The sequence below is a fragment of the Neoarius graeffei genome, chromosome 11, assembly GCF_027579695.1.
Source record: "Neoarius graeffei isolate fNeoGra1 chromosome 11, fNeoGra1.pri, whole genome shotgun sequence".
In the NCBI taxonomy this organism is placed as follows: domain Eukaryota; kingdom Metazoa; phylum Chordata; class Actinopteri; order Siluriformes; family Ariidae; genus Neoarius; species Neoarius graeffei.
The window spans coordinates 14,256,891-14,283,446 of record NC_083579.1 but is presented as its reverse complement, the minus strand read 5'-3'; the positions used below and the strand labels follow the sequence as shown (position 1 = coordinate 14,283,446).

General features: G+C 42.5%; 1 protein-coding gene across 3 annotated transcripts in view; it reads left to right on the top strand.

Annotated features, from left to right (window-relative positions):
* LOC132894124 (histone-lysine N-methyltransferase PRDM9-like) overlaps window positions 1-26,556 on the top strand; it is a 51,680-nt gene that overhangs the window by 10,686 nt on the left and 14,438 nt on the right. Inside the window, exons 2-5 of one of the 3 annotated variants that reach the window (XM_060933469.1) lie at window positions 7,735-7,960; window positions 11,606-11,655; window positions 12,083-12,245; window positions 16,664-16,935. In XM_060933469.1, coding sequence (XP_060789452.1) covers window positions 12,095-12,245; window positions 16,664-16,935 — 423 coding nt within the window. In that variant the 5' untranslated portion in view covers window positions 7,735-7,960; window positions 11,606-11,655; window positions 12,083-12,094. Of the gene's footprint in view, window positions 1-7,734; window positions 7,961-11,419; window positions 11,481-11,587; window positions 11,656-12,082; window positions 12,246-16,663; window positions 16,936-26,556 lie in introns of those variants that run through there. The other 2 variants (XM_060933467.1, XM_060933466.1) reach the window with 2 other exon arrangements.

Genomic DNA, 26,556 nt, shown 5'->3' with positions numbered 1-26,556 from the left:
CTCGGCATCAAAAGACAGCACGAGGGCCAGGTCCTTGCAACTCTGGGTTAGTTGGATGATGTTAAAGAGCCTCTTCATATTATTACATGAGTTCCGGCCCTTGACAAAACCAGTTTGATCCTCCCTGACAATATGAGGCAGAACACTCTCTAGGCGTGAGGCCAAAATTTTGGAGAGCAGTTTTTGGTCAGAGTTAAGTAGGGCTATCAGCCTGTATGAGGCACAGCTATCCAGGCATTTTCCTTTTTTAAGGATAAGAGAAATGTTGGCCTCCCTAAGGGATTGAGGTAGGATCCCATTATCAAATGAGCGATTGAGCATAGACAGCAGAGAGTGTAAAAGAATACCACTAAACTCCTTATAAAACTCTCATCCGAATCCATCTGGCCCTGGGGCCTTACTGGACAGTGTAGGTTTCAAAGCAAGTAGCGTTTCCTCTCTAGTAATTGGGGCATTTAGTTGTAATTTTTGATCATCCGTAGCTTTGGGGAGTCTTAAGTCTGCAAAAAACTGACGCATAAGGGTCAGGGCACTGTCAGGCTGCTCGGAACTATATAAGTTGGAATAAAACAATGCAAAGTGTTTATTAATGGTTCTAATATCGAACGATCTTACACCATTAGAGTCAGTAATGGAGACTATATTTTGAGAATCTGCCCTCTTTTTGACAAGCTTAGCAAGATATCTTCCAGGTTTATCCCCAAACTCGTATAATTTCTGCCTGGCAAATTTAGGGGACTGTTCAGAGTCCTGAATCAGAAAAGTATTTAATGCAGCACGTGCGGATAACAGTTCCTTAAGCAAATCAGGACTCGGACTAGATATGATTTTTCTCCAGTTCAGTTAGTCGAGATTCAAGAAGTTTACACTGTTTATTCTTCGCACGTCTTTTGGATGCAACAAAAGACAATCAGTCCATGAGAGTATATTTTACACGTCTCCCAGAGGACAGAGGGATTATCTGTGGATGGTGAGTTGATATAATAAAAAATCTTAAATTCTGAAGTAAAGTAGGAGATAAACTTATCTTTGAGGAGATCAGGCTGAAATCTCCAGCACTGTGACAATGCCCTGTCCTCAGCGAGAGAGTATACCAAATAAAGGGGGGGCATGGTCTGATAACACAATGTTGCCTATAGAACATGATAAAGCAAGAGACATTTTTGAGGAGGGGATGAAAATGTAATCAATTCTGGTAAAGCTTTTATGTGGGGCCGAAAAAAAGTGAACTCTGAATCAGTAGGGTGAAGCTGCCTCCACACATCAGAATATTCAATATCGTGACCTATGTTAGTGAGCACCCTCGCTTGTTTTAGAGGGGGGAGAAATGTCAAATGGAAGTTTGTCAAGAGAGGGATTAAGGTGACAATTGAAATCTCCCCCCACAAAAGAGTCCCCTGAGGCCCAATCCATAAAAACTGCAAAAGCCTTGGAGAGAAAATCAGGGGACTAGGCTGGGGGACAATATAGATTCAGAAATGTTACTTCTTTTTCTGTGAGTATTCCTTTAACAATTCTATACCGGCCCTGGCTGTCTTTAACACAATCAAGAGACCTAGTAAATGCTAGCTTTTTACTAATCAAAATGGCTACGCCCCTACTGAAAGAAGAACATGAAGTAGCAAAGAGCTGCCCCACCCAACTCCTTTGCAATTTAGCATTATCCTTGTCCTCCAGGTGAGTCTCCTGGAGGAACGCAATAGAAACATCTTCCTTATTCAAAAATGATAATACTGCCGTCCTCTTGGCAGGTTTTTGGAGGCCACGGATGTTCCAAAAACAGATATTATTAAAGCCGCTAGTGGCCTTGATGGGCCCTCGCACGTGTGGTTCTGCAACCCAGGACATTCCGCCACCCAACAAAACAGTCACATGTCATATATTCTTCATATGTTCAAAGGTGATGCGCATGTTGCAAATGCCATGATTGCTTGACGGATGAGAGATAGACAGACAAAGACTGTGTGTGTTTCTGTGGTGAGAGAATGTACATTTACTAGTGCATCTCAAAAATTAGCATATTGTGAAAAAGTTCAATATTTTCCATCAGTTATTTAAGAAAGTGAAAATGTTATATATTATAGACTCATTACACATAAATGTTTCAAGTATTTTTCTATTTTAATTTTAATCAGTATGGCATACAGTACAAAAACATAAAAAAAACCATCTCAAAATATTAGAATATTTAATTTCGAGTTTGAGTAAAACAGTATGAACACAGTGTATCTCTCGGTCTAGTTCAGTACACACAACCACAATCATGGGGAAGACTGCTGACTTGACTGTTGTCCAGAAGATGATCACTGATGCCCTCCACAAGGAGGGTAAGCCACAAAAGGTCATTGCTGAAAAGGGTGGCTGGAAAAGGTGCACAAGCAACAGGGATGGCCGCAGTCTTAAGAGGATTGTCAAGAAAAGTTGATTCAAGAACTTGGGAGAGCTTCACAAGGAGTGGACTGAGGCTGGTGTCAGTGTATCAAGACCCATCACGAACAGACATCTTCAAGAAAGGGGATACAACTTTCGCATTCCTAATATCAAGCTACTCCTGAGCCAGAGACAATGTCAGAAGTGTCTTATCTGGGCTAAGGAGAGAAAGAAATGTACAGTTGCTCAGTGGTCCAAAGTCCTCTTTTCAGATGAAGGTACATTTTGCATTTAATTTGGAAATCACGGTTCTAGAGTCTGGAGGAAGAGTGGAGAGGCACAGAATCCAAGGTGTTTGAAGCCCAGTGTGAAGTTTCCACAGTCTGTGATGATTTGAGGTGCCATGTCATCTGCTGGTGTTGGTCCACTGTATTTTATCAAGTCCAAAGTCAACACAGCCATCTACCAGGAGATTTTAGAGCACTTCATGCTTCCATCTGCTGACGAGCTTTTTGGAGATGCTGATTTCCTTTTCCAGCAGGACTTGGCACCTACCCACAGTGCCAAAACTACTACCAAATGGTTTGCTGACCGTGATATTACTGTGTTTGATTGGCCAGCCAACTTGCCTGACATGAACCCCATAGAGAATCTATGGGGTATTGTCAAGAGGAAGATGAGAAACACCCGACCCAAAAATACAGATACGCTGAAGGCCACTATCAAAGCAACCTGGGCTTCAATAACACCTCAGCAGTGCCACAGACTGATCACCTCCATGCCACACCGCATTGATACAGTAATTCATGGTAAAGGAGCCCCAACCAAGTACTGAGTGTATAAATGAATATACTTTTCAGAAGTTGGACATTTCTGTATTGTAAATCCTTTTTTTTAATTGATCTTAGGGAATATTCTAATAATTTGAGATACTGGATTTCTGATTTTCATGAGCTATAAGCCATAATCAAAATTAAAACAAGGCTTTAAATATTTCACTTTACATGTAATGAATATAGAATAAATGAAAGTTTACCTTTTTAAACTAAATTATGAAAAAAGGAACTTTTTCATGGTATTCTAATTTTTTGAGATGCACTAGTATATATGTACAAAACTATACATGTGTCTACTTATCTCTATCTCACGCTGTCATCTTAGCTTTCCTGTGTCTGCAGTGTGTGTGTGTACATGCAGAGTTTTCATATGTCTGCAGCAAAATGCACAATGATGGCAGGTCACTATTATTGTGTGTGTGTGTGTGTTTTGTCAGAGGGAGAGAGAGAGAAAGTGTGTCTGTGAAAGAGAGTGTGCTCATAGATGTTGCGTGTGCATGTGAGTATGCATAAATATGCATGTGTGAGTGTGCACAGAATTGTATATGTTACCCATTCTCGTGAGTGTGTAATTACTGGTAATTACTAACACTGGCCACTAGGCGGTGTGTGTCTCATCTCATCTCATTATCTCTAGCCGCTTTATCCTTCTACAGGGTCGCAGGCAAGCTGGAGCCTATCCCAGCTGACTACGGACCCTGGACAAGTCGCCAGGGTGTACAAGTCATCACAGGGCTGACACATAGACACAGACAACCATTCACACTCACATTCACACCTACGGTCAATTTAGAGTCACCAGTTAACCTAACCTGCATGTCTTTGGACTGTGGGGGAAACCGGAGCACCCGGAGGAAACCCACGCGGACACGGGGAGAACATGCAAACTCCGCACAGAAAGGCCCTCGCCGGCCCCGGGGCTCGAACCCAGGACCTTCTTGCTGTGAGGCGACAGCGCTAGCCACTACACCACCGTGCCGCCGGCGGTGTGTGTATGACTGGTAGTTACTAACACTGGCCACGAGGCGGTGTGTATGACTGGTAATTACTAACACTGGCCACTAGGCGGTGTGTATGACTGGTAACTACTAACACTGACCACTAGGTGGTGTGTATGACTGGTAATTACTAACACTGTTAATTACTAACAGTGGCCACAACAGTGTGTATGACTGGTAGTTACTAACACTGGCCACGAGGCGGTGTGTATGACTGGTAATTACTAACACTGGCCACTAGGCGGTGTGTATGACTGGTGGTGCACGGACAAACCACAAAAAAATCGACTCGATGGGTTTGCCATTTTTTTCTTAGGTATGGTGCTCCACTATTATTTTGTGTGTGTGTGTGTGTGTGTGTGTGTGTTTGTCAGAGAGAGAGAGAGAGAAAGTGTGTGTGTGTGAAAGAGAGTGTGCTCATAGATGTTGCGTGTGCATTTGAGTGCATACTTGTGAGAGTGTGTATGTAAAGAGATGAAAAGAGTTCGGAGTTCTCCCCACCGCGACTAGAGAAGGTGTAAGATCGTGATTGTTAATAAAGATGCCATAACGGCTAAAGAGAATCAGAATCATATTACAAGATATCAAGTGCAACATTCAGCAATATCTTGGCATATTATATGTTATAATATTTCAACATATTACAACATATCAAAAATTCCTGAGCAATTCAACTTCAGCAATATCTTGGCATCATGTTTGCCAAGTTTGACATGAATTTGATGAACCGTCTAGGAGGAGTACGTTTAAAAATGACCATGTGTAATTTCACTCCAAATGGCCTTATGACATCATTCCAAAGTTCTACCCATTCATTTCAATGAGAAATGGAAAAGGGGCACTATGAAGTCCCTGGGCCATGCCCGGGGCCAAAAGTCTGTGGCTGAGTAGCGGTGACAATGACTGATGTGTGTATCAAATTTCGTGAGTTTTCGTGCTGGGAAATGCCTCAAATAAGGCCAAACGTGACAGAAAAATAATAACAATAATAATAATAATCCTTCGAAAAACAATAGGGTCTTCACACTCTTCGGTGCTCGGACCCTAATAATAATCCTTTGAAAAACAATAGGGTCTTCGCACCGAACGGTGCTTAGGCCCTAATAATAATAATCCTTCGAAAAACAATAGGGTCTTCACACTGAACGGTGCTCAGGCCCTAATAATTCTTCGAAAAACAATAGGGTCTTCACACCGAACGGTGCTCAGGCCATAATAATCCCTCGAAAAACAATAGGGTCTTCACACCATTCGGTGCTTGGACTTTAATAATAATAATCCTTCGAAAAACAGTAGGGTCTTCGCACCGAACGGTGCTCGGGCCCTCATAATCCTTCGAAAAATAATAGGGTCTTCCCACCGAACGGTGCTCGGGCCCTAAATATTATATAAATCGGACATGGCCATAAGGTACTATTTGCCATAAGGGCGGGATAAAAAAGTCAGAGCCGTTTACACCTACACTCGCCCTATATATGCATCCCATGACCCACATTATCAGATACATAGGACAGTTATGTTTAACAGGAATGGAAAATGCCACACTGATACCCCACATAAATCTTATACACAAGTCATGTCCTGAGCTAAACACATGAACTACTCTAAACAAGCATAACAAATGTACAACAGAGAAAAACAAACTGAAGGTCTTTCCCCAAATAAACAGGGACTGTTCACCATACAAGCACCTTTGAAACTCACCATGACCGAACTGACTGCATATGATGAATAGCATGCCAAGAAAGCGAAAAAAGTCCTCCCTATGGGAGTGAACGAAATAAGGTGGAAACAAAATATTCACGTTACGAGCAGCCACGCCACTCTGTTAGGAAATGTTCAATATGTTCAAAATGTTGAGTGTTCAAGAGTAGGCAACATTTAGAACACAGAGCATGACATACCAGCCTGAGTGGGAAAACTACGTCTGTTACAGAAAAAGTGTTCCAAACTAGACAAATGGAGCTCTGTGCTCCGCAGAGTTATCATCCAGGCAGAGAGGCAATGAAAACGCGAACCTCTTCCGGGGTGGAAAACCTTTTTTTGGAGCCTCCATGTATCACCTGTAGAGTAGCCGGGAACAGCATAGCATATGGCATCCCTCGCTCTCGCAGCCGCTGTTTCACCGCATCGTATGCCTTGCGTTTCTTCATCACCGTCGAGGAAAAATCGCTGTAGAAAGAGACCCTGAATCCTTTGTAGATTAAGTCACCGTCCTGGCTCGCCCGGTGCGCCGCTTCCATGACCCTCTGTCTCTGAACGCGTGGAATCATAGCAGCAGTGACCTGGGCCTCCTGTTCGGGTGCAGTGGGCTCTCTCCAGCTTTATGCGGCCGGCCTTCGTGGTCATCTTTAGGACGCGAGGTAGCCATGACTCGAAAAACTCCACCGGCTGCCCAGTCTGTATCCTCCGCCAAGCCGACGACTCGAATGTTTAGGCGCCTACAAGAGTTTTCAGCCATGTCCAAACTCTCCCTGAGGGCGCTAACCTGCTTTTCCAGCTCCACAATCCTTGGCTCTTGTGCTGCGGTGGAGTTTTCAACTGCTAGTAATCTAGCCTCTGCTTCATCTAGCCGCTTGCTAGTGGCCTGGAGCTCCATAGCATGCTTGTGGATAGTCTCGGCCAGAGGGCTAAATTTTTCTTTAATAACTAAGTTATTAACTTGAATAATGTTGGAAGTCATTATGCTCAGGGCTTTAGCAAGGGCAGGGTCAAGCCCATCTGCGGTTACAAATTCGGCCTGGTCGCCATTTTGTGTGTTGTCGCCGGGCTCAGACAGGACGTCTTTTTTGTCTTTATTTCCTCTGGTTCTTCCCATCTTGTCGAAAGACTGTGGCCAAAAGTTTTCCAAGGACATAGCCTGTTATGTTCATAACAAAAATGGCTTATAGCGCCCGGTTGTTGTCAGGATAATGAAAAAATTAGCACCGAGTGGCACGGAGTTCTGGCAAAAGCGTCTGCTCAGCTCACCGCCATCATGTTACCCCCCCCCCCCCCCCCACACACACACACCTTCAAAATTTTCTAATAAAAATCATTAAGCTTTTTTACTTTTAATCAGGTCAGTGGCTTCGTGCCAGAGTTCAAGGCTAAGGATTTGTCTTTTAGAGACACACACTCCTAGCCTTACTCCACCCCCACCGCCCAAAAAAAGGAAAACTGCCGCTGAGGCGACACACGATTGGAAAGACCGATTGAAACAAAATGAACCTGAGAGATGGGCTGAATACATCCAAAGAGGCAGAGAGGCAACAAAAGTCTACAGAAAAAATTGTTCTGAAGAAAAGAAGGTACATTTTTTACAAGAACCTAAATCAAAGTGTGCATATGAGATATTTTGCAAATGCGTCTATTGTTGATATATTTGTCAATAAGAATATGTGTATGGCAGTATAAGTGAATGAAGCGAAGCATACCTGAATATTGCAATTAGTACAAGTTTCATTTTTATGTAACAGGGTTATTCATCATATGTTGAAAAGTTGCCAAATACAAAGCTAACTTTTGTGTGTGTGTGTGTGTGTGTGTAGGCCATTCAGAGAGAACAAAGCAGGTTTCAGATGCAGGCAATGAGAGCCCGAAAAGAAGCAGAGCAGCCAGAGCAACCTAGATTGACTTGAGCTGCTAAAGAGGAGCAGAGAGAGAAGTGGAGGCAGGCGAAGGCAAAGTGGTGGGTGAGCTTACACCCTCAGAAGTAACGCCGTCAGAGGGAGAAGAGAGCCCAGCGGGAAAGAGAAAAGCGAGCGAACAAAAGAGGTACCATGTATTGTCTAGTAGTAATAAATTTAAATCTCGTAAGGAAAGTGGGAAGTAAATTCCACTTAGTTATAATGTTTGGTGCAAGTTATAATTTCTCAGAGCTCTCTATTTTAAGTGACACTTAAAATATAAAGCTGTAAAAGCCATTTAATCTGAATGTCATGGCCACTACTGACATTGTTCAGCTGCTTTCTGGAAATATTGGAGAGCTCTCCCATCTATTTGTGTTTACCGGTAATGAAAAGAAAGATAATAATATTAACATAATAAACTTTTCTATTTAAAATATTGATTGAATGATTTTTCTTTGAATGTTCTAGTGCATGCAGTCAAAAAAGATTTTTAAAGATCTTGATGTGAATGATTATCATAACTTTTTTATAAACTGTAGACTGCCTGTAATGTAACGGAGCAGCTAAAAAACATATATTCTGATGTTTTCAAATCTCATCTCATCATTTCTAGCTGCTTTATCCTGTTCTACAGGGTCGCAGGCAAGCTGGAGCCTATCCCAGCTGACTACGGGCGAAAGGCGGGGTACACCCTGGACAAGTCGCCAGGTCATCGCAGGGCTGACACATAGACACAGACAACCATTTGCACTCACATTCACACCTACGGTCAATTTAGAGTCACCAGTTAACCTAACCTGCATGTCTTTGGACTGTGGGGGAAACCGGAGCACCCGGAGGAAACCCACGCGGACACGGGGAGAACATGCAAACTCTGCACAGAAAGGCCCTAGCCGACCACGGGGCTCGAACCCGGACCTTCTTGCTGTGAGGCGACAGCGCTAACCACTACACCACCGTGCTGCCCACATGTTTTCTAATGTTTCAAAAAATGTAATTGAAAAATTGCTGTTTAAATGGGTAAAGAATACCATTAAATACTTCTCATGTCATCTTACTGTTATAGCATGGATGTTATTGCTACTACTACGACAACTAATAATAATAATAATTCCATTATAGTTAGGTCAGTATTTTAGTTCGGCTGTAATCTGTTTATTTGTATCTTTCTATGAGAAATTTTTAGCAATAAAACAAACCACTTGTTTGTTTCCACTAATTTTTATAGAAATGTAAAAATTATTCTTATTTTTATTATTTTTATTATGATTACTAATCTTTTGTTAGTTTTTTCTTTTTTATCAGACATCTAATTTTTTAGGTTTGTTTACCTGACATGTTTCGACGTACGACTGTCGTCTTCCTCAGAGTGTCACCGGATGTTATTGGTGACGCATCTTTTATCAGCTGATGTTTCCGAAGGCGTGGCCTTCCTGTCTGGATTGACAGGTCGGTCACGCCTTCTACTGTCAGTTTGTCCCCTACAAGATGGCACTCCAGGTATGGGAGAGCATGTATGCTCCCTCATCTCAGTTGATGGTCCTCGGACTTCGCTTACGGATCTCTATGGCCTCCCTGATCCAGCGCTGATGTTTATTATCTTCTGTGTGGATGACTCTGGCATTCCCCCAGTCCATAATATGATTTTCCCTTTTGCAATGATCTGTTATGGCTGACTTATCTTCCTGTTGTGCCTTTTCTTTTATTGTTTGGGTTTGTCTTGTAGCAGTCTCCTTTTCGCACTCTATGTTCATTTTTTCTTGTGTTGAAACTCCTTCCTGTCTCCCCAATGTAAGTTTTATTGCATAATTGGCATGGAATCTCATATATGGTGTTGCATCTGTTGTCCGGATGTATTCTGTCTTTGGGATGATGGAATTACTCAGTGACAATGCCTTCGAGATATTAAGAAAAGACCCAACAGAAGACAAGAAAAAGAAACTTAAAGCATTACTCAAACTGCTACTCGATGAAAATAAAATAAACAGGCATATAATCATTTAGTACCCACAGCCAATGTCATCCCCAGGATTTACGGTACACCAAAAATACACAAACCAGGAACACCATTACGCCCCATCGTAGATAGCATTGGTTCAGTGACATACAACTTATCAAAAGCACTTACCGAACTAATTAGACCATTACTAGGACTCACAGACCAATACTGCAAAAACTCAAAACAACTGGCAGAAGAACTAAAAAACATAAAAATGCAACAAGACGAAGTTTTCATTTCACACGATGTCGTATCTCTTTTCACCAGAACACCCACGGAAGCCACCATACAGGTAGTACAAGACAAATTAAAAACAGATAGGACGCTCAAGAAACGCACAAACCTCACTGTACAAGACATTACGCAACTCCTTCAATTCATCGCCACATCCACATACTTTCAGTTCAGGAACACAATTTACAGACAAAAGGAAGGTTTTGCCATGGGAGAACCACTATCAGCCATCATGTGCAGCTTTTTCATGGAAGATCTGGAGCAGAAAGCACTCACTACAATACCAGCGGAATACAGACCGACACTCTGGAAACGGTATGTGGACGACATATTGGAAAAAGTAAAGAGGGGATACACTCAACAACTTACCGACCATATCAATACTATAGACAATACCGGCAATATAAAATTCACACATGAAGAGGAAACGGAGCAGTCAATAGCATTTTTGGACTTAAAAATACATCACACAGAAGATGGGGACATCAAAATAAAAGTACACAGAAAACCCACACACACCGACCAATATTTAAACTGGACTTCCGAACATCCCATAATGCACAAAATATCTGTAGTTAGAACATTACATGAACGCGCAGCAATAATTACAGATGCACAGGACAAAGAACAGGAAGAACAACATATACAACACGCACTGAAGGCATGTCAATATCCACAATGGGCAATATCCAAAGGGGCGGAACAGGTCAAAAACAATAAAACACAGAAGAAAGAGAAAAAACAAACCAACAAACAAGAACACAGGGGAGTAGTGACATTACCATACATCAGAGGAATAACAGAACGCATTCAAAGAGCAATGAGGAAATACAATATTAACACACCTGTCAAACCACACACAACACTCCGTCAGATCCTGGTTCATCCCAAAGACAGAATACATCTGGACAACAGATGCAACACCATATATGAGATTCCATGCCAATTATGCAATAAAACTTACATTGGGGAGACAGGAAGGAGTTTCAACACAAGAAAAAATGAACATAAGAAAGAGTGCGAAAAGGAGACAGCTACAAGACAAACCTAAACAATAAAAGAAAAGGCACAACAGGAAAATTATAAGTCAGCCATAACAGATCATTGCAAAAGGGAAAATCATATTATGGCCTGGGGGAATGCCAGAGTCATCCGCACAGAAGATAATAAACATCAGCGCTGGATCAGGGAGGCCATAGAGATCCGTAAGCGAAGTCCGAGGACCATCAACCGAGATGAGGGAGCATACATGCTCTCCCATACCTGGAGTGCCATCTTGCAGGGGACGAACTGACAGTAGAAGGAGTGACCGACCTGTCAATCCAGACAGGAAGGCCACGCCTTCGGAAACATCAGCTGATAAAAGATGCGTCACCAATAACATCCAGTGACACTCTGAGGAAGACGACAGTCGTACGTCGAAACATGTCAGGTAAACAAACCTAAAAAATTAGATGTCTGATAAAAAAGAAAAAACTAACAATATTCAATATAAGACATAATGAACGTAATTGAAAGATTACTAATCTTTTGTTTAAGCTGTTATGAGTTCATCAGAAGACAGACAGCGCTCCTCCAGGAAGTCTCGGGCTCCTGATCCCTCACAGGTAAAGCTTAATGATGAATTTGTTACAAAAAAAACAATGTTTTGAGTTGAACAAACTGTAGTAGTCTTGCAGCTCAGGGAATGAGGAACTGGGAGACAGGCTTGACAACTCAAGGTGTGCTTTATTGTTAATTTAGAGATCACTTTTTTGTAACGTTATTTTTCTCTACTTTGCACACACATGGTGCTGGGTAGCTTAGCTCTCTCTCTCTCTCTCTTTCTCTTTGATGATTGACTTCTCCTCTGTGAAAGAACACAAGAAACAGAAGTAAATTGCTAGTAATCAAACACAGGTGCAACTCCTCATGTGTTACCTGCTGGTTCTACCTGATTCCTCACCATCCATAGCTGACACACAAACCTTATAAATAGATTTATAAACTGTATTGATGTTTTTTGCTGAATAATTCTTATTGTTTGATCTTTAGCTGTGTGAGGACATGAAATCAGAGACATGCAAAGCGTCAGAAGTCTGTGTGAAGAAAGAGGAGACGCTGGAGCTGAACATCTTCAACCATGGAGACGACCTTGACAACCTACCTGAAGATCTCTCCATTAAAGTGGAAGATCCTGACAAGAACGACTACCTCTGTAAGGCATCAGCCAACTCTGGTCCTCAGTAACACTTTACTGTTTATTCTACCCTACACACTATCTAGTGCACTAAAAGTGCAATCGAATACATTTAGGAGCCTCATTTTATAGTACATTTTGTAGCCTCAGTCTAAGATTATTTAGTCAACAAATTGTGACTGAATGAAATTGATATTTTTATTGATAAAGTGTATAATATAGTAGCAAGGAATGCGAGAAACTAAATAATTTTTTTCATTTCCTTAAATTACATTAGTCGTTATAGACCGAGGATGTTAACCTGAACAAAAAAGTGTGGAATAACACACGATGGGTCATGCTGTTATATAAAAACTCTATGCCGGGTGATTTTTCATATAACAGCACGGCCTAAAATGTATCGTTCCCCTTGTACCATGGTGATTTGCCTATGAGTACAATTTTTAATTTATTAACGAATGACACATTGCTTATTTCTAGTTACATTTAATGTTAGAGAATGTCTGTCATTCTCTCCAGCCACTCCTGTGTTTTTTTTCAGAGACCAAAAGAAATTCAGGTTGTGTGACTGAGAAACCAGAAAGCACAAACTCCTCTGTCCTGAAGACTCTCCCATCTTGGCAAACTTACTAATACCTGGGTCTCCTTCCATAAATCTGTTCTTGCGTCTTCACCACATTAGAAGATTGTAGTTTTGTTTTTTGTTTTTTTTTTCTTCCACCCATTTTCTCCCCAATGTGGTCACCTGCTAGTATCCACCCACCAGCCAGATCTCTAACCATGTGAGTGAAGGCAGACATGTGAAGCCATCAACCTCCTCTTTTCCAAATGCAGCTCAGGCTGTGTCACAGGATAGCAAAATGCACCTGGAGGAAAGTGCTATGCGTTCTCTTCCCCACATGCACGAGCTCGCAGAAGACCCCAGTTGGCTGTAATTAACAGGGGACAGAGAGTATGTCCCTCAGTATACCCCTGGAATGGGATGTTCAGTTAGGACATATTGGTGTGATGGACAGGTGTCCAAATATCTGAATATGGATTTAGGGGCATCACAGTGGCACAGCTTCGGGGTCCTGGAATCAATTCTAAGCTTGGGTTGCTGTCTGTGTGAAATTTTGCAAGTTCTTCGTGTTAGTGTAGGTTTCCTCTTGGTCCACTGGTTTCTTCATAAGTAAATTGGTTATGCTTAAATTGCCACTAGGTGTGAATATATTTTGAATTAAATATGAATCTTGGATGTGTACCTTTTGAAAAATGTTTAGATCTAGAAATGCCAGCATCGTCAGCAAGCTAAAATAGAGATGTGAGAGAGAGACATAGATTTATTTATTTTTTTAAATACGTGTGCAGTTATTTTCACAAGTGGTAGCGAAGGCAAAAGCAGATGCATACCAGGAGTTGTATGAAAGACTGGAGACCAAAGAAGGAGAGAAAGACCTATACAGACTAGCTAGGCAGAGAAACAAGGAAGCGAGGGATGTACAGCAGGTAAGAGTGATGAAAGATGTAAATGGAAATGTGCTGACAAAGAAAGAGTCTATTAAGAAGGTGGAATCAGGAGAATTCAAGAGAGAGAAGGTCAGATTCATTGGAGACGGCAAATCAGGAAACAGAGTTGGTTAGTAAGGGTGAGGTGAGGGCAGCCATGAAAAGAATGAAGACTGGGAAAGCAGTCGGACCAGATGGTATCCCGATTGAGGCTTGGAGATGTTTGGGTGAGATGGCTGTGGAGTTCCTAACGAGATTGTTTAATAAGATCCTAGAGAATGAGAAAATGCCAAATGAGTGGAGTGTGTGCTAGTCCCAATATACAAGAATAAGGGAGATGTACAGAGCTGCAGTAATTACAGAGAGATAAAATTGATGGGCCACACCATGAAGCTATGGGAAAGGGTATTGGAGGCGAGATCGAGAAGAGAGGTAGCAATCTGTGAACAGCAGTATGGGTTTATGCCAGACCTGGGCATTTTCTGGCCCGCGGGCCGCATCCGGCCCTTTGGTTCATTCTGACCGGCCCGTGTAAGGTTAATTAGAAATTACAAAGTAAACGTATTTTCTAATTTTACCTCATGCATGGACTGAATGTGCATTGCTTTTATTTTGAAGTTGTGTTCAACAAAAACGCAACGCGCGCGACATGAACATGACATGAAATCCCACGAAACCTAATCCCGCGATAACTACTTCCGTAATTTGTCCAGACCAACCACAAACTTGTACGTCATCCTTCAAACGGTTCAGCCAATCACACAGTGTGACGTCACCAGCAGGCGCCGGAGCCCGAGCCAATCTGTAGATCTGATACCTACACCGAATGGACTGATGATCAACTGTCAGCTGTGCTTCGCATCTCCACCTCAGACATTCAACCTGACTTTGATGCACTCATTAAAGACCAACAGAGACTAGATTTCTCTCACTGAACAAATAAAAAACACCAAATGAGGTGATTAGACTACAAATGTGGGTATCATTATTATAATATGATGTATCTTGTTTGATATTTGGAGTAGAAAGACAATATTGTGATGTCTTTATTGTGTTTTGGAGTGAATGTGACTGAAAAAAAATGGTACAAACGTTCACATTTTGTTAACCATTGTTTTGGGAAATTTGATTGAATAAATGACATTTTTTGTAAGGCAACTTCGTTTTTTCCATACTCTTACCAGTCTTAGCAGCTTGTAAAAACAATGATATTTATTGCTTTATATAAAGAAATACAATTAATATTATGCAGAATTTAGTTCAGCCTTATGGTCCGGCCCTGCACAAAATTTTCTGTTTCTCATGTGGCCCTATGGAAAAAATAATTGCCCACCCCTGGTTTATGCCAAGGAAGAGCACGTTGGATGCAATTTTTGCTTTAAGAATGTGCATGGAGAAGTACAGGGAAGGCCAGAGAAAGCTACATTGTGTGTTTGTAGACCTGGAGAAGGCATACGATAGAGTGCCGAGAGATGAGTTATGGTATTGTATGAGAGAGTGGAGTGAATGAGAAGTATATTAGAGTGGTGCAAGACATGTATGAGAACAGTGAAACAGCAGTGAGGTGTGCGGTTGGAAAGACTGAATGGTTCAAGGTGAAGGTGGGACTCCATCAAGGATCTGCTTTGAGTCCTTTCTTGTTTGCCATAGTGATGGATAGCTTGACGGACGAAGTGAGGCAAGAGTCACCATGGAACATGAGGTTTGCGGATGATAGTGTGATACAGTATGTGGTGAAAGTAGAAAAGAGGTTGAGTTGGGTTTGGAGAGATGGAGGTATGCATTGGAATGAAGAGGAATGAAGGTGAGCAGTAGCAAAACAGAATACATGTGCATCAATGAGAATGGGGATGAGAGTGTAGTGAAGATGCAAGGAGTAGACGTAAAGAAAGTTGGTGAATTCAATACCTGGGGTCAACTGTGCAGGAAAATGGGGGCTGCGATAGTGAGGTGAGAGAGTGCAGGCAGGGTGGAGCAGTTGGAGAAGGATTTCGGGAGTCATTTGTGATGGGAAAGTCCCAGCAAAAGTGAAAGGTAAGATGTATAAGACCAGTAGTGAGACCAGCTGTGATGTATGGATTGGAGACCATACCCTTAACGAGGAGACAGAAGGCAAAGTTGGAGGTGGCGGAGTTGAGGATGTTAAGGTTTGCGATGGGAGTGACAAGGTTGGACAGGATAAGGAATGAGCACATCAGAGGGACAGCACATGTGGAGAGCTTGGGAATTAAGCTAAGAGAGATGAGACTGAGATGGTATGGGCACATCCTGAGAAGAGATGCAGAGCATGTGGGAAGGAGAATGTTGAGGATGGAGCTGCCAGGCAAACGAAAATGAGGAAGGCCAAAGAGGAGATACATGGATATGGTGAGGGAGGACATGAAAGTGGCAGGCGTGTTAGAGAAGGATGCAGAAGACAGGGAGCAGTGGAGACGAAAGCTCCGCTGTGGCAACCCCTAATCGGGAGCAGCCAAAAGAAGAAGAAGAAGCAGTGCAGTTATTTGCACAGTTATATTTGTTTGTACCTGCATGTGATTTCCTCATGAATTTGGTAGATTCTGTTTTCTAAAAGATAACCAAACAAGTTGCTGAATTTAAAACAACCATGACCCTGACCAGGCAGGTTCTAAGAATGCTGTAAATAGATCACGTAGTGCCACACTCATGTTATTGAACCTTGTTTTATTTTGCCCTGCAAGCTTCATATCTGACCACTTATTTACTCCCACTAGTAAGTTAAAAATTCATACTCATGTACCTTGTTGTGTCCTGTGAGATCTCAGTCCTGATGGACACCTAGTCTCAACCATATGCTCAGTGAACCTTTTCTGGCAAGCTTTCTTCAGATAAACTTAATACAGTACTAATGTATATGGTCTTAGATATAAACACACATTGCACATGCTTTTGGGCCTCATTTCTTCCTATTGTGTTTTCTCTACTTCCAGACTGTGAAGTTTGCAAATCCTTCTTCTTCAGCAAATGTGAGGTTCATGGACCGCCCCTCTTCATCCCAGATACTCCTGTTCCCATGGGAGTTCCTGACCGAGCCAGACAAACTCTTCCTCCTGGGTTAGAAATCCAGAAGTCCAGTATTCCTGATGCAGGCCTGGGAGTGTTTAATAAGGGGGAGACTGTTCCAATAGGTGCACACTTCGGACCCTATCAGGGAGAGCTGGTAAACAGAGCGGAATCCAGGAACAGTGGATACTCCTGGGTTGTGAGTTTGTCATAAATTAAAAAAAATTAAACAAGCCTTACCTGTAAGGTGAAGTTTGATTGTGATTCTACTAAGTCTGAGGTGACGCACTGAGGGTTAACCTGAGATGCACACCTGCTGCTGAGGATATTCATATTTTTAAATATTGTGGGCATGATTATAAAGAACAAGGCAAAAAAGAAAAGAACAAGGGAATGGGGAGTAGATCTAATTGCAAGGGAGGGCATATTCACCCTGAGTGTGTCACTGAAGACTTGGTTGAATCACAGTCGAACTTCACCTGACAGGTAAGGCTTGTCTAATTTTTTTATTCTACCAAATCCTGGTGATGTCACTTCCTGTCAACATGAGGTTTTACAGCAATAATTGTGGTCCCAACAATATTATTCAGCCAGGAAAAGATTATTGTAACATAACCATATCAACCAACCAGGTCCACTCATTGTAATATAGCTGCAGCAAAGATATTCTCAGTAATCACAGGTTTGTTATAAAATGTGTGAAAAGTTGAGTCCCGAGACCATTCTCTATGCTTCAATATTTCATCAGTGGGAATCCCCTGACTGGCTTTTGAAATGGCTGCAGATCTGTTACTGTGAGCTTTGAACTTTGTTGTATCCACATCACTTGCTTGCAGAATGGTTTTAATCCATCATCCAATAGTGCCTGTCAGTAACAGGTCGATATGGCTTGATATAGGATAACAGTAGGCGCGTATAGACAGGATCACAAAGAGGCTTTGTTCTGTCAAGATTGTGCTTCAGAGTAGTGTAAACACAGTGGTTGCTTATGGTATTTCCTCACAAAGAGTGACAATGGAGTTTTCCTAGGTCTATCTTGTTTAATATGCTCTCGTATGTAGAATACATAATAATCTGTAGTTGCCTTCATAGCATCATTATCAAGGAACAAGAAGGTCTGGCATCTTTGTCCTGATGTCAGTGCTAGCAGCACAACTCATTTCAGTGTTAATTCATTTAGTGACAATTTCTCAAGTGGATAGAATAGTTGTATGTACTCCAAGACCAGAGTGACATCCCAAGTTTCTTGATATCGAGGAGCAGGCTTGGCATGATGGAATACACCCTTGCACTATGAAAGGATGAGCAGCTACAGTGCAGTGAGAACCAGGAAATTCAAATGCCATGAAATGATTCGATCCTTCTGAGCGTGGAGTAAGATAGATGTTGTATATGAAGGCTGTGAAGAAACATGGTATTGACGTTTGGGTGCAGTGAATCAACTTTTTCCCTGTATACAAAATGCACACCATCTTTTGATGTGTGAAGAGGTATGAGATGATTGGACAACTATGGCAGAAGTGGTGAGGGAGGCAGCTAGGAAGATGCTAGGAATGACATCAGGACAAAGAAAGGAAGACAAGGGGACTTGGTAGTGGAATGACAAAGTCCAGGAGAGTATAAGGGGAAGAAGTTGGCAGTGCAAAACTGGGATAAAAAGAGAGAGCAGACAAGAATACAAGGAGACGTGAGAGAAAGCAAAGAGAGCAGTGGCAAAGGGGAAGGAAAAGGCTATTAATGAACAACATGAAAGGTTAGAAAGTAAGGATGGAGAAAAGTTCCTGTACTGATGAGCAAGACAGCGAGATCAAGCTGGGAATGATATGCAGCAGATTAGGCTGATAAAGGATGCAGATGGAAATACTGTATGCTGACAAGTGAAGAGTGTGTGTTGAGAAGGTGGATGGAGAACTTGGAGAAAATAATGAAAGAGAGAGAGAGAAGGTTGGCCAAGGTGGAGGTAGTGAATCAGGAAGTACAGCAAATTAGCAAGGAGGAAGTAAGGTGAGCTATGAAGAGAATGAAAATTGGTAAGGCAATCGGGCCAGATAATATACCAGTGGAGGCATGAAGAGGCTTAGGAGAGATGCAGTTGACTTTTTGAGTAGCTTGTTTAACAAGATTTTAGAAAGTGAGAGGATGCCTGAGGAGTGGAGAAGTAGTATGCTGGTACCAATATTCAAGAACAAGCGCAATGTCCAGTGCTGCAGTAACTATAGAGGCATAAAGTTGACCAGTCCACAGCATGAAGTTATGGGAAAGAGTAGTGGAAGGTAGGCTAAGAGGAGAGGTGGAGATATGTGAGCGGCATTATGGTTTGATGCCAGGAAAGAGTACTATAGATGCAGTATTTGCATTGAGAATGTTGATGGAAAAGTATAGAGAAGGCCAGAAGGAGCTGCATTGTGGATTTAGAGAAGGCATATGACAGGATGCTGAGAGAGGAGTTGTAGTACTGCATGAGGAAATCAGGAGTGGCAGAGAAATATGTGAGATTGGTGCAGGATATGTATGAGGACCGTGTGACAGCAGTGAGATGTGTAGTGGGAATGATGGGCATTTAAGGTAGATGTTGGATTGCACCAAGGCTCGGCCCTAAGTGCTTTCTTGTTTGCAATGATAATGGACAGGTTGACAGACGACATCAGGCAAGATGCCCCATGGATAATGATGTTTGCAGATAATCTTGTGATCTGGAGTGAGAACCGGGAGCAAGTAGAAAAAAAACTTGGCGCCATGGAGAAATGCGCTAGAGAGAAGGGGAAAGAAAGTTAGTGGGAGCAGGATAAAGCACATGTGCGTGAATGAAGGGGAGGACAGTGGAATGGTACAGCTAAAGGAATAGAAGTGGTCAAAGCAGAGGAGTTCAGATATCTAGGGTCAACTGTACAAATGGTGAGTGCCAAAGTGAAGTGAAGAAGAGAGTGCAAGCAGGTTGGAACGGATGGAGGAGAGTGTCAGGAGTGATTTGTGACCAAGGCCAGCAAGAGTGAATGGGAAAGTGTACAAGACAGTAGTAAGACCAGCTATGTTGTGTGGTTTGGAGACAGTGGCACGGACAAAAAGTCAGGAGGCTGAACTGGAGGTAGCAGAGCTGAAGATTTTGAGATTCTCACTGGGAGTGACAAAGTTGGACAAATTTAGAAATGAGAGTATTAGGACAGCACATGCAGGACGACTTGGAAACAAAGTGAGAGAGACGAGCTTGAGATGGTTTGGACATGTACAGAGGAGAGATCCAGGGTATATTGGGAAAAGAATGCTGGAGATGTCAGGTAGAAGGAAAAGAAGACGACCAAAGATTAGATTTATGTATGTGGTGAAGGAGGACATGAGGACAGTTGGTGATGATCACTGTTGCTTGCTCCAACACTATTTTTTTGGAGACATCTTCCAATTAGACAAAATGGCAGGAAAGCATAACTGTAAGTAAAGATAGACCAATCCACATAAGAGGAATATGGCTCTTGCTTCCATGACACACATGTAGGAGTTTGATGATGAATTTGACTTGGAAACAGATCAATCATGGTAACACAAAAAAAAAAATCCCACAAATATTCTCAAATACCCAAGGATTTAACTGCCATTCTATTCCATTCTCAAAATGGTGGGACAAGGAGTCTGCAGGTACATTTCAAGTGTCCTGGCTGATGGGGAGCAGAGAGCCAATTATGTCTATTGATTGATTGCCCCTAGCTAAATTTCCTTTGCAAGCCGATTACATTCTTTGCTCCTACAACCTCCCATAGCATTAATATAAAAAACTGTCATCACATTGTCAGACATAACTCTTATGAGTTGATTGGACAGGTGGCTCAGGTGGCTAAGGCGCCATACCATAAATCCGGGGACCCGGGTTCGATTCCGACCCGAGGTCATTTCCCAATCCCTCCCCGTCTCTCTCTCCCACTCATTTCCTGTCCTGTCTCTACACTGTCCTATCCAATAAAGGTGAAAAAAGCCCAAAAAATATCTTTAAAAAAAAAAAGTCAAGAGTCCTGAAATCAGACATTTGGGAAACATTTGTTTGGGAAACGCACCCCTGAACGTGAGCTGTAGATATTTATGCTCAAATCCACTCAAAGTAGGGGGCGGGGCACCATCACGCTGTGTCTTTAAATTATATTAATTTCTTATAGGCCTACTTGTATTTCCGAGAATGTAAATGTGAGGAGTGACATATAAGCTATGTGCAATGTACAATATTCTTAATATCCACTGGAGATTTTGGTAGGTGTGTTGGGTATCTCTCTAAAGCCTCAGCTGCGCATGCCGCCTGGCAACGCGCACCCTCGCTACGTACGCTAGGTGAAGGATCGGTCAGTGGAGAGCTCAGCTAAGCTCAGCATGTTTAATTCCCCAAGCCAATGACAAGAACTTTCGTGAGCAATACCGCGAACGTCTGCATCATGCAGGATTTGCGGGCGGGAGCGGGACAAAATATGGCAGGCGGGAGCGGGACTGAAAATCATAATTCTTTGCGGGAGCGGGACTGCACAATGAGGGAGCGGGCGGGAGCGGGACTGAAAATTCTGTCCCGTGCAGACCTCTATTTCAAGTGTCCAGGCTGATGGGGAGCAGAGAGCCAATTATGTCTATTGATTGCCCATAACTAAATTTCCTTCGCAAGCCGATTACATTCTTTGCTCCTACAACCTCCCATAGCATTAATATAAAAAAACTGTCATCACATTGTCAGACATAACCCTAATGAGTTGATTGGACACTGTTCGAAGTAATGACATGAGCCCTAGTTTCACTGCAGGCATTTGAAGAATATTGATATGAGCTTCAGTTTGAGACCATAATCCTTGTGTTTGGCTTAGGTGAGATGCTGCACCCCCCCATCCCATGCCTGTTCAAAGTGTAATGGATGGACTCGTAGTTATTGCCTGTGAGCCTGATTTCCTCTGAATGATACCTTTGTATAACACGGGTCTAGAAGGCCCAGTGGAGAGTTGAGTGGACACATGTGATGTATATGTTTTCACTGTGTTCTGCCAAACTGACATAAATTGCTCCCCACATCTCCTCAGTGACGTAGACTCTGCCTTAGTGGAAGTCTCCAGCGAGGAGTGCTGATTGCGAGGTCCCATACAATTGAACGTCTCAGGCGAGTCAGAGAGGGGATTCCCCGCCGAGGCTGCATGCATTGTGTTAGCATAAGCATGTAGCCTATGGTAAATGAATCGTGTGTTGGATTAGCACTAATCCCATGTTTTGGAAAATCAAAAATGTTTGCCTTGGGCCCCTCTGGGGTGTCACCAATCCATCTGCAAAGTATGAAGTATGTGTGTCCAACCGTGTCGATTTGCATAGGTGAACAGACAGCCTTCCTTTAGTCGTATAGATTACCATAATCAATTTCCTGCAGGTTGTTGGAAGCAACCTGACCCACCACTCTAATTCATGAATGCTTTCTGAAAACTGAGACACTTTTTCTTCAAGATCCCCTCGGGCAGACTTCAAGGTTAAATCCTTGTCATATTCCAAGTTTCTATAATAAAGGGGCCAACATTCAGCCCCAGTAAAAGTAAAAACCAGAGTTCCTATTAGTGATGCAACTTCACGCATCATAAATTCCTTGGCCTGTAAGTATTTTTTGCACATGAGAATAATTTTATCAATTTCCTTTGGGGTTAAGCAAACTGTCATTGAGGTAGAGTTCAACTGAAACCCCAGTAACTCTAAACACTGTGTAAGGTGAACTACAGACTTGTTTGGGTGAATAACAAATCCCAGTTGAGTAAACAATTGAGCTGCATGCAACGTTGCCTCACGACAAGCATCCTCAGTGTCCTCTGTATAAAAGGAATCGTCAATTTAACCCAAACAATTGTGTCCATACTGTGTTCCCAAAGTAGAAAAAAAAGGTTTCAACACCTTGGTAAAAATGCGAGGGCGACTGATCAACCCCATGCACAGGGCTCTCAACTGAAATAGTAAACCCCTCCATGCAAACTTTTTCTTTACTCACATCATCAATTTCTTTGCCAATGTAATCTCCAAACAACTCCCCTGTTATTGGTGTAACAGAGTTGCAAAGGGAAGAAAACTGGGAATTGAGCTCTGGTCTTGTAGCTTCTCGGCAACAAAGATTTAGCTCCCGGTTCCCAGCTAATGCCAATACTAGATCATGTATAAGTCTGGGTTTCATCTCATCTGTTGCTTTTTCACAAGCATTGATCGTGGCATACATTGAATAAATAGGCCTAATGGTTAGAGAAGCAGCTTTGGGACCAAAAGGTCACTGGTTTGATTCCCTGAACCAGCAGGAATGGCTGAAATGCCCTTGAGCAAGGCACCTAATCGCCAACTCCTCCCCAGGCTGCTCTAGGTATGTTGTACATTGTTCTGGATAAGAACCTCTGCTAAATGCCATTAATGTAAAACAAAGCACTGTTGAGCTTTCTGGAATGCTTCATCTGCCAACTTGTTACTTTAATTGGCCTTTAATTGGTTCCGGACTGCCCTGTTAACTTTTGGTGGAGACTAAGGCCAAGTTTACATTAGACCGTATCTGTCTTGTTTTCTTCGCGGATGCACTGTCCGTTTACATTAAAACGCCTGGAAACACCGGGAAACGGGAATCCGCCAGGGTCCACGTATTCAATCCAGATCGTGTCTGATCCAGTGCTGTGTAAACATTGAGAATATGCGGATACGCTGTGCTGAGCTCTAGCTGGCGTCGTCATTGGACAACGTCACTGTGACATCCACCTTCCTGATTCGCTGGCGTTGGTCATGTGATGCGACTGTTGAAAAATGGTGCGGACTTCTGCCTTGTATCACCTTTCATTAAAGAGTATAAAAGTATGAAAATACTGCAAATACTGATGCAAATACTGCCCATTGTGTAGTTATGATGGTCTTTAGGCTTGCCATCCTTCCACTTGCAAGTGGTAAGTGACTTGCGCACAGCGGCTCAGTCCCGAATCACTGCTCGTGCACTATACTCGCGCGCTCTGTGAGCTGCGCAGGGCCGGAGTGCGCACCCTCCAGAGGGCACTCGCTGTTCAGGGCGGAGTGATTTGGAGCGCAGCCGCTGAGGAGGAAGCGATGAGCCGCACTGACACATTTCAACTTGCGTGCCGAATTAGTCATGTGATTAGCGTATCCGTGTATTGGCGTTGCTGTGTGCACGCGAATCGTGTATTGGTGTTGCTGTGTGCACGCTAATCGTTTTTAAAAACGTTAATCTGATGATCCGCTGATACGGTCTAATGTAAACCCCACCTCAGGCTACATCCACACGACAACGGCAACGAGATGTTATTTAAAAAAATATCGCGTCCAAATGGGCAACGATCAGTAAAATATCAGGTCCATATGGCAACGCAACGCTTGCTGAAAACGATGCAATACACATGCCACACCTCTAGGGGCGCTGTAAGACGGTCCCTTCGGAGACACCAGAACAATAGAAGAAGTAAGGACGCATGCGCATAAACTATTATGCGCGAGACTTCATATTAGCCACAAAGTCAGAAAAATCTGTTCGTAAAATTTACATTATAATGACCAAATACAGTGAAAAGTATTTTTCCAGTCTCACCTGTGAAAGGTAATCCCATGTGATCTCGTTTGGACGGTAAACCTGTTGGTACAGTTAAACGCAGCACATGAATGAGGCATCTTTATTCTCCGCTTTGACCTATCCAATATGGCGGCGAGGATGACGTATGATTCTACGCGGAAAGCGGCGTCTTTAATGGTCCGGAATAAATTGAATGCTACACGTTGATGGATTAATTTGTTCTTCTACGCCCTTTTTGAGGAATGTATTGTAGGACTTAAACCAACATCTGAAGAGGTGAGATCGCTCCTTTTTTTTCCCCTATTTTTGCTGGCGGGATTGACTCTGCGCTAAGGGTTATTCTCTCTCTCTCTCTCACTTTGCACCATTATACAATAAATATTCACAGTGAAAATATTTTGTAAGCGCATTTCATGAACCAAGTTATAGGATTTGTTGACAACTCGCATCGAGTTCGTTACACTTCTACCCGGCGTGAAGCACTCACAGTCATGTGGTTGTGAGGTCATCGTAAACAAATCCGTTCTACTCATCCAGACGACTTCGCAACGGCAACGTTGCCAGATCTTTCCACTCTGGAACCCGTTCTCAAAAGATTGCGTTTTGGGGCACCCAAAACGCCGGTGCCGTGTGGACGCCAGGCCTAAACGATAAACAGTTGTATCGGATTCACCTGAATCCGTTGCCGTGTGGACAGGGCCTCAGGCTACATCCACACGACAACAGCAACAAGATTTTTTTTTTTTTTAAATATCGCGTCCACATGGGCAACGGATCAGTAAAATATCAGGTTCATATGGCAACGCAACGCTTGCTGAAAACGATGCAATACACATGCCACACCTCTACGTGCGCTGTAAGACGGTCCCATCGGAGACACCAGAACAATAGAAGTAGACGCATGCGCATAAACCCCTTCTTCTGTAGCATTAGCCACATAAAGTTTTGATTATTAATCAGTAGCATAAAACAAAAGACGCGAAAAGAGGAATGAATGGGGGTAGATGGAAGCCGGTACGCCAACATTCTGATATCCTCTAGAATTCTTTAATGGTCCGGAATAAATTGAATGCTACACGTTGATGGATTACTTTGTTCTTCTACGCCCTTTTTGAGGACTGTATTGTCGGACTTAAACCAACATCTGAAGAGGTGAGAGAGCTCCTTTTTTTTTTTTCCTATTTTTGCTGGCGGGATCGTTTTTGTTTTTGGAAAGCGCACGGGCGGTGCACGGTTTGGTACTGCTTCCGCAGTGTTTGAACTAAAGACTCTGCCCTAAGGGCTATTCTCTCTCTCTCTCTCTCTCTCTCTCTCTCACTTTGCACCATTACACAATAAATATTCACAGTGAAAATATTTTGTAAGCGCGTTTCATGAACCAAGTTATAGGATTTGTTGACAACTCGCATCGAGTTCGTTACACTTCTACCCGGAGTGAAGCACTGACAGTCATGTGGTTGTGACGTCATCGTAAACAAATCCGTTCTACTCATCCAGACGACTTCGCAACGGTGCCGTTGCCAGATTTTTCCACTCTGGAACCCGTTCTCAAAAGATTTCGTTTTGGGGCACCCAAAACGCCGGTGCCGTGTGGACTCCAGGCCGAAACGATAAACAATTTTATCAGATTCACCTGAATCCGTTGCCGTGTGGACAGGGCCTCACAGAGGACAATTTTCTCGCCTCAGCTATCATGTTATCGGTTCTTCAAGCTTTGTTTTGGGTAATTTTCCTTTGATAAGCTCCTCAATTTTTTGTCAACAAAAGGACCCATCTTATATCGTTGAGAATTCTTGTACAATATCATCAAAATTTGATTTAGAGGCGTCACCCATTAAATAGTTGGTAATAGCTGCACCCACTGTAGGTGAGCAGGGTTCCCCTAGGTTCTGAAAAATATTGTCCACTTTTTCCTTGAAAATTTAAGTTCAAGAAGTATTCTTCACGTTTTCTGAGTCTGTATTTATTTCTTAGTTACCATCTTATCAAAGTGGACTTAATACAGGTTTATACCAACCAAACTGGCACAATTCAAATATTTGAACAGATACAGCTAGGCCTCTGCTTTTACATATAAAATTTGCGCTCCACTCCAGCCTGTAATAAGAGAGACTTGATTTTGGGTAGCTGTGCACCATCAAGCTAAAATTTAGTTTGAGCTGAATTTTAGTTTGAGCTTACTTAGTTATTTTAGCATGAAATTATTCAAAAACGGTATTAGGACTCTCTTTAGCCTTTACTTGAACAAAAAACTTGATTTACAATTGAACAGAGTCAAGA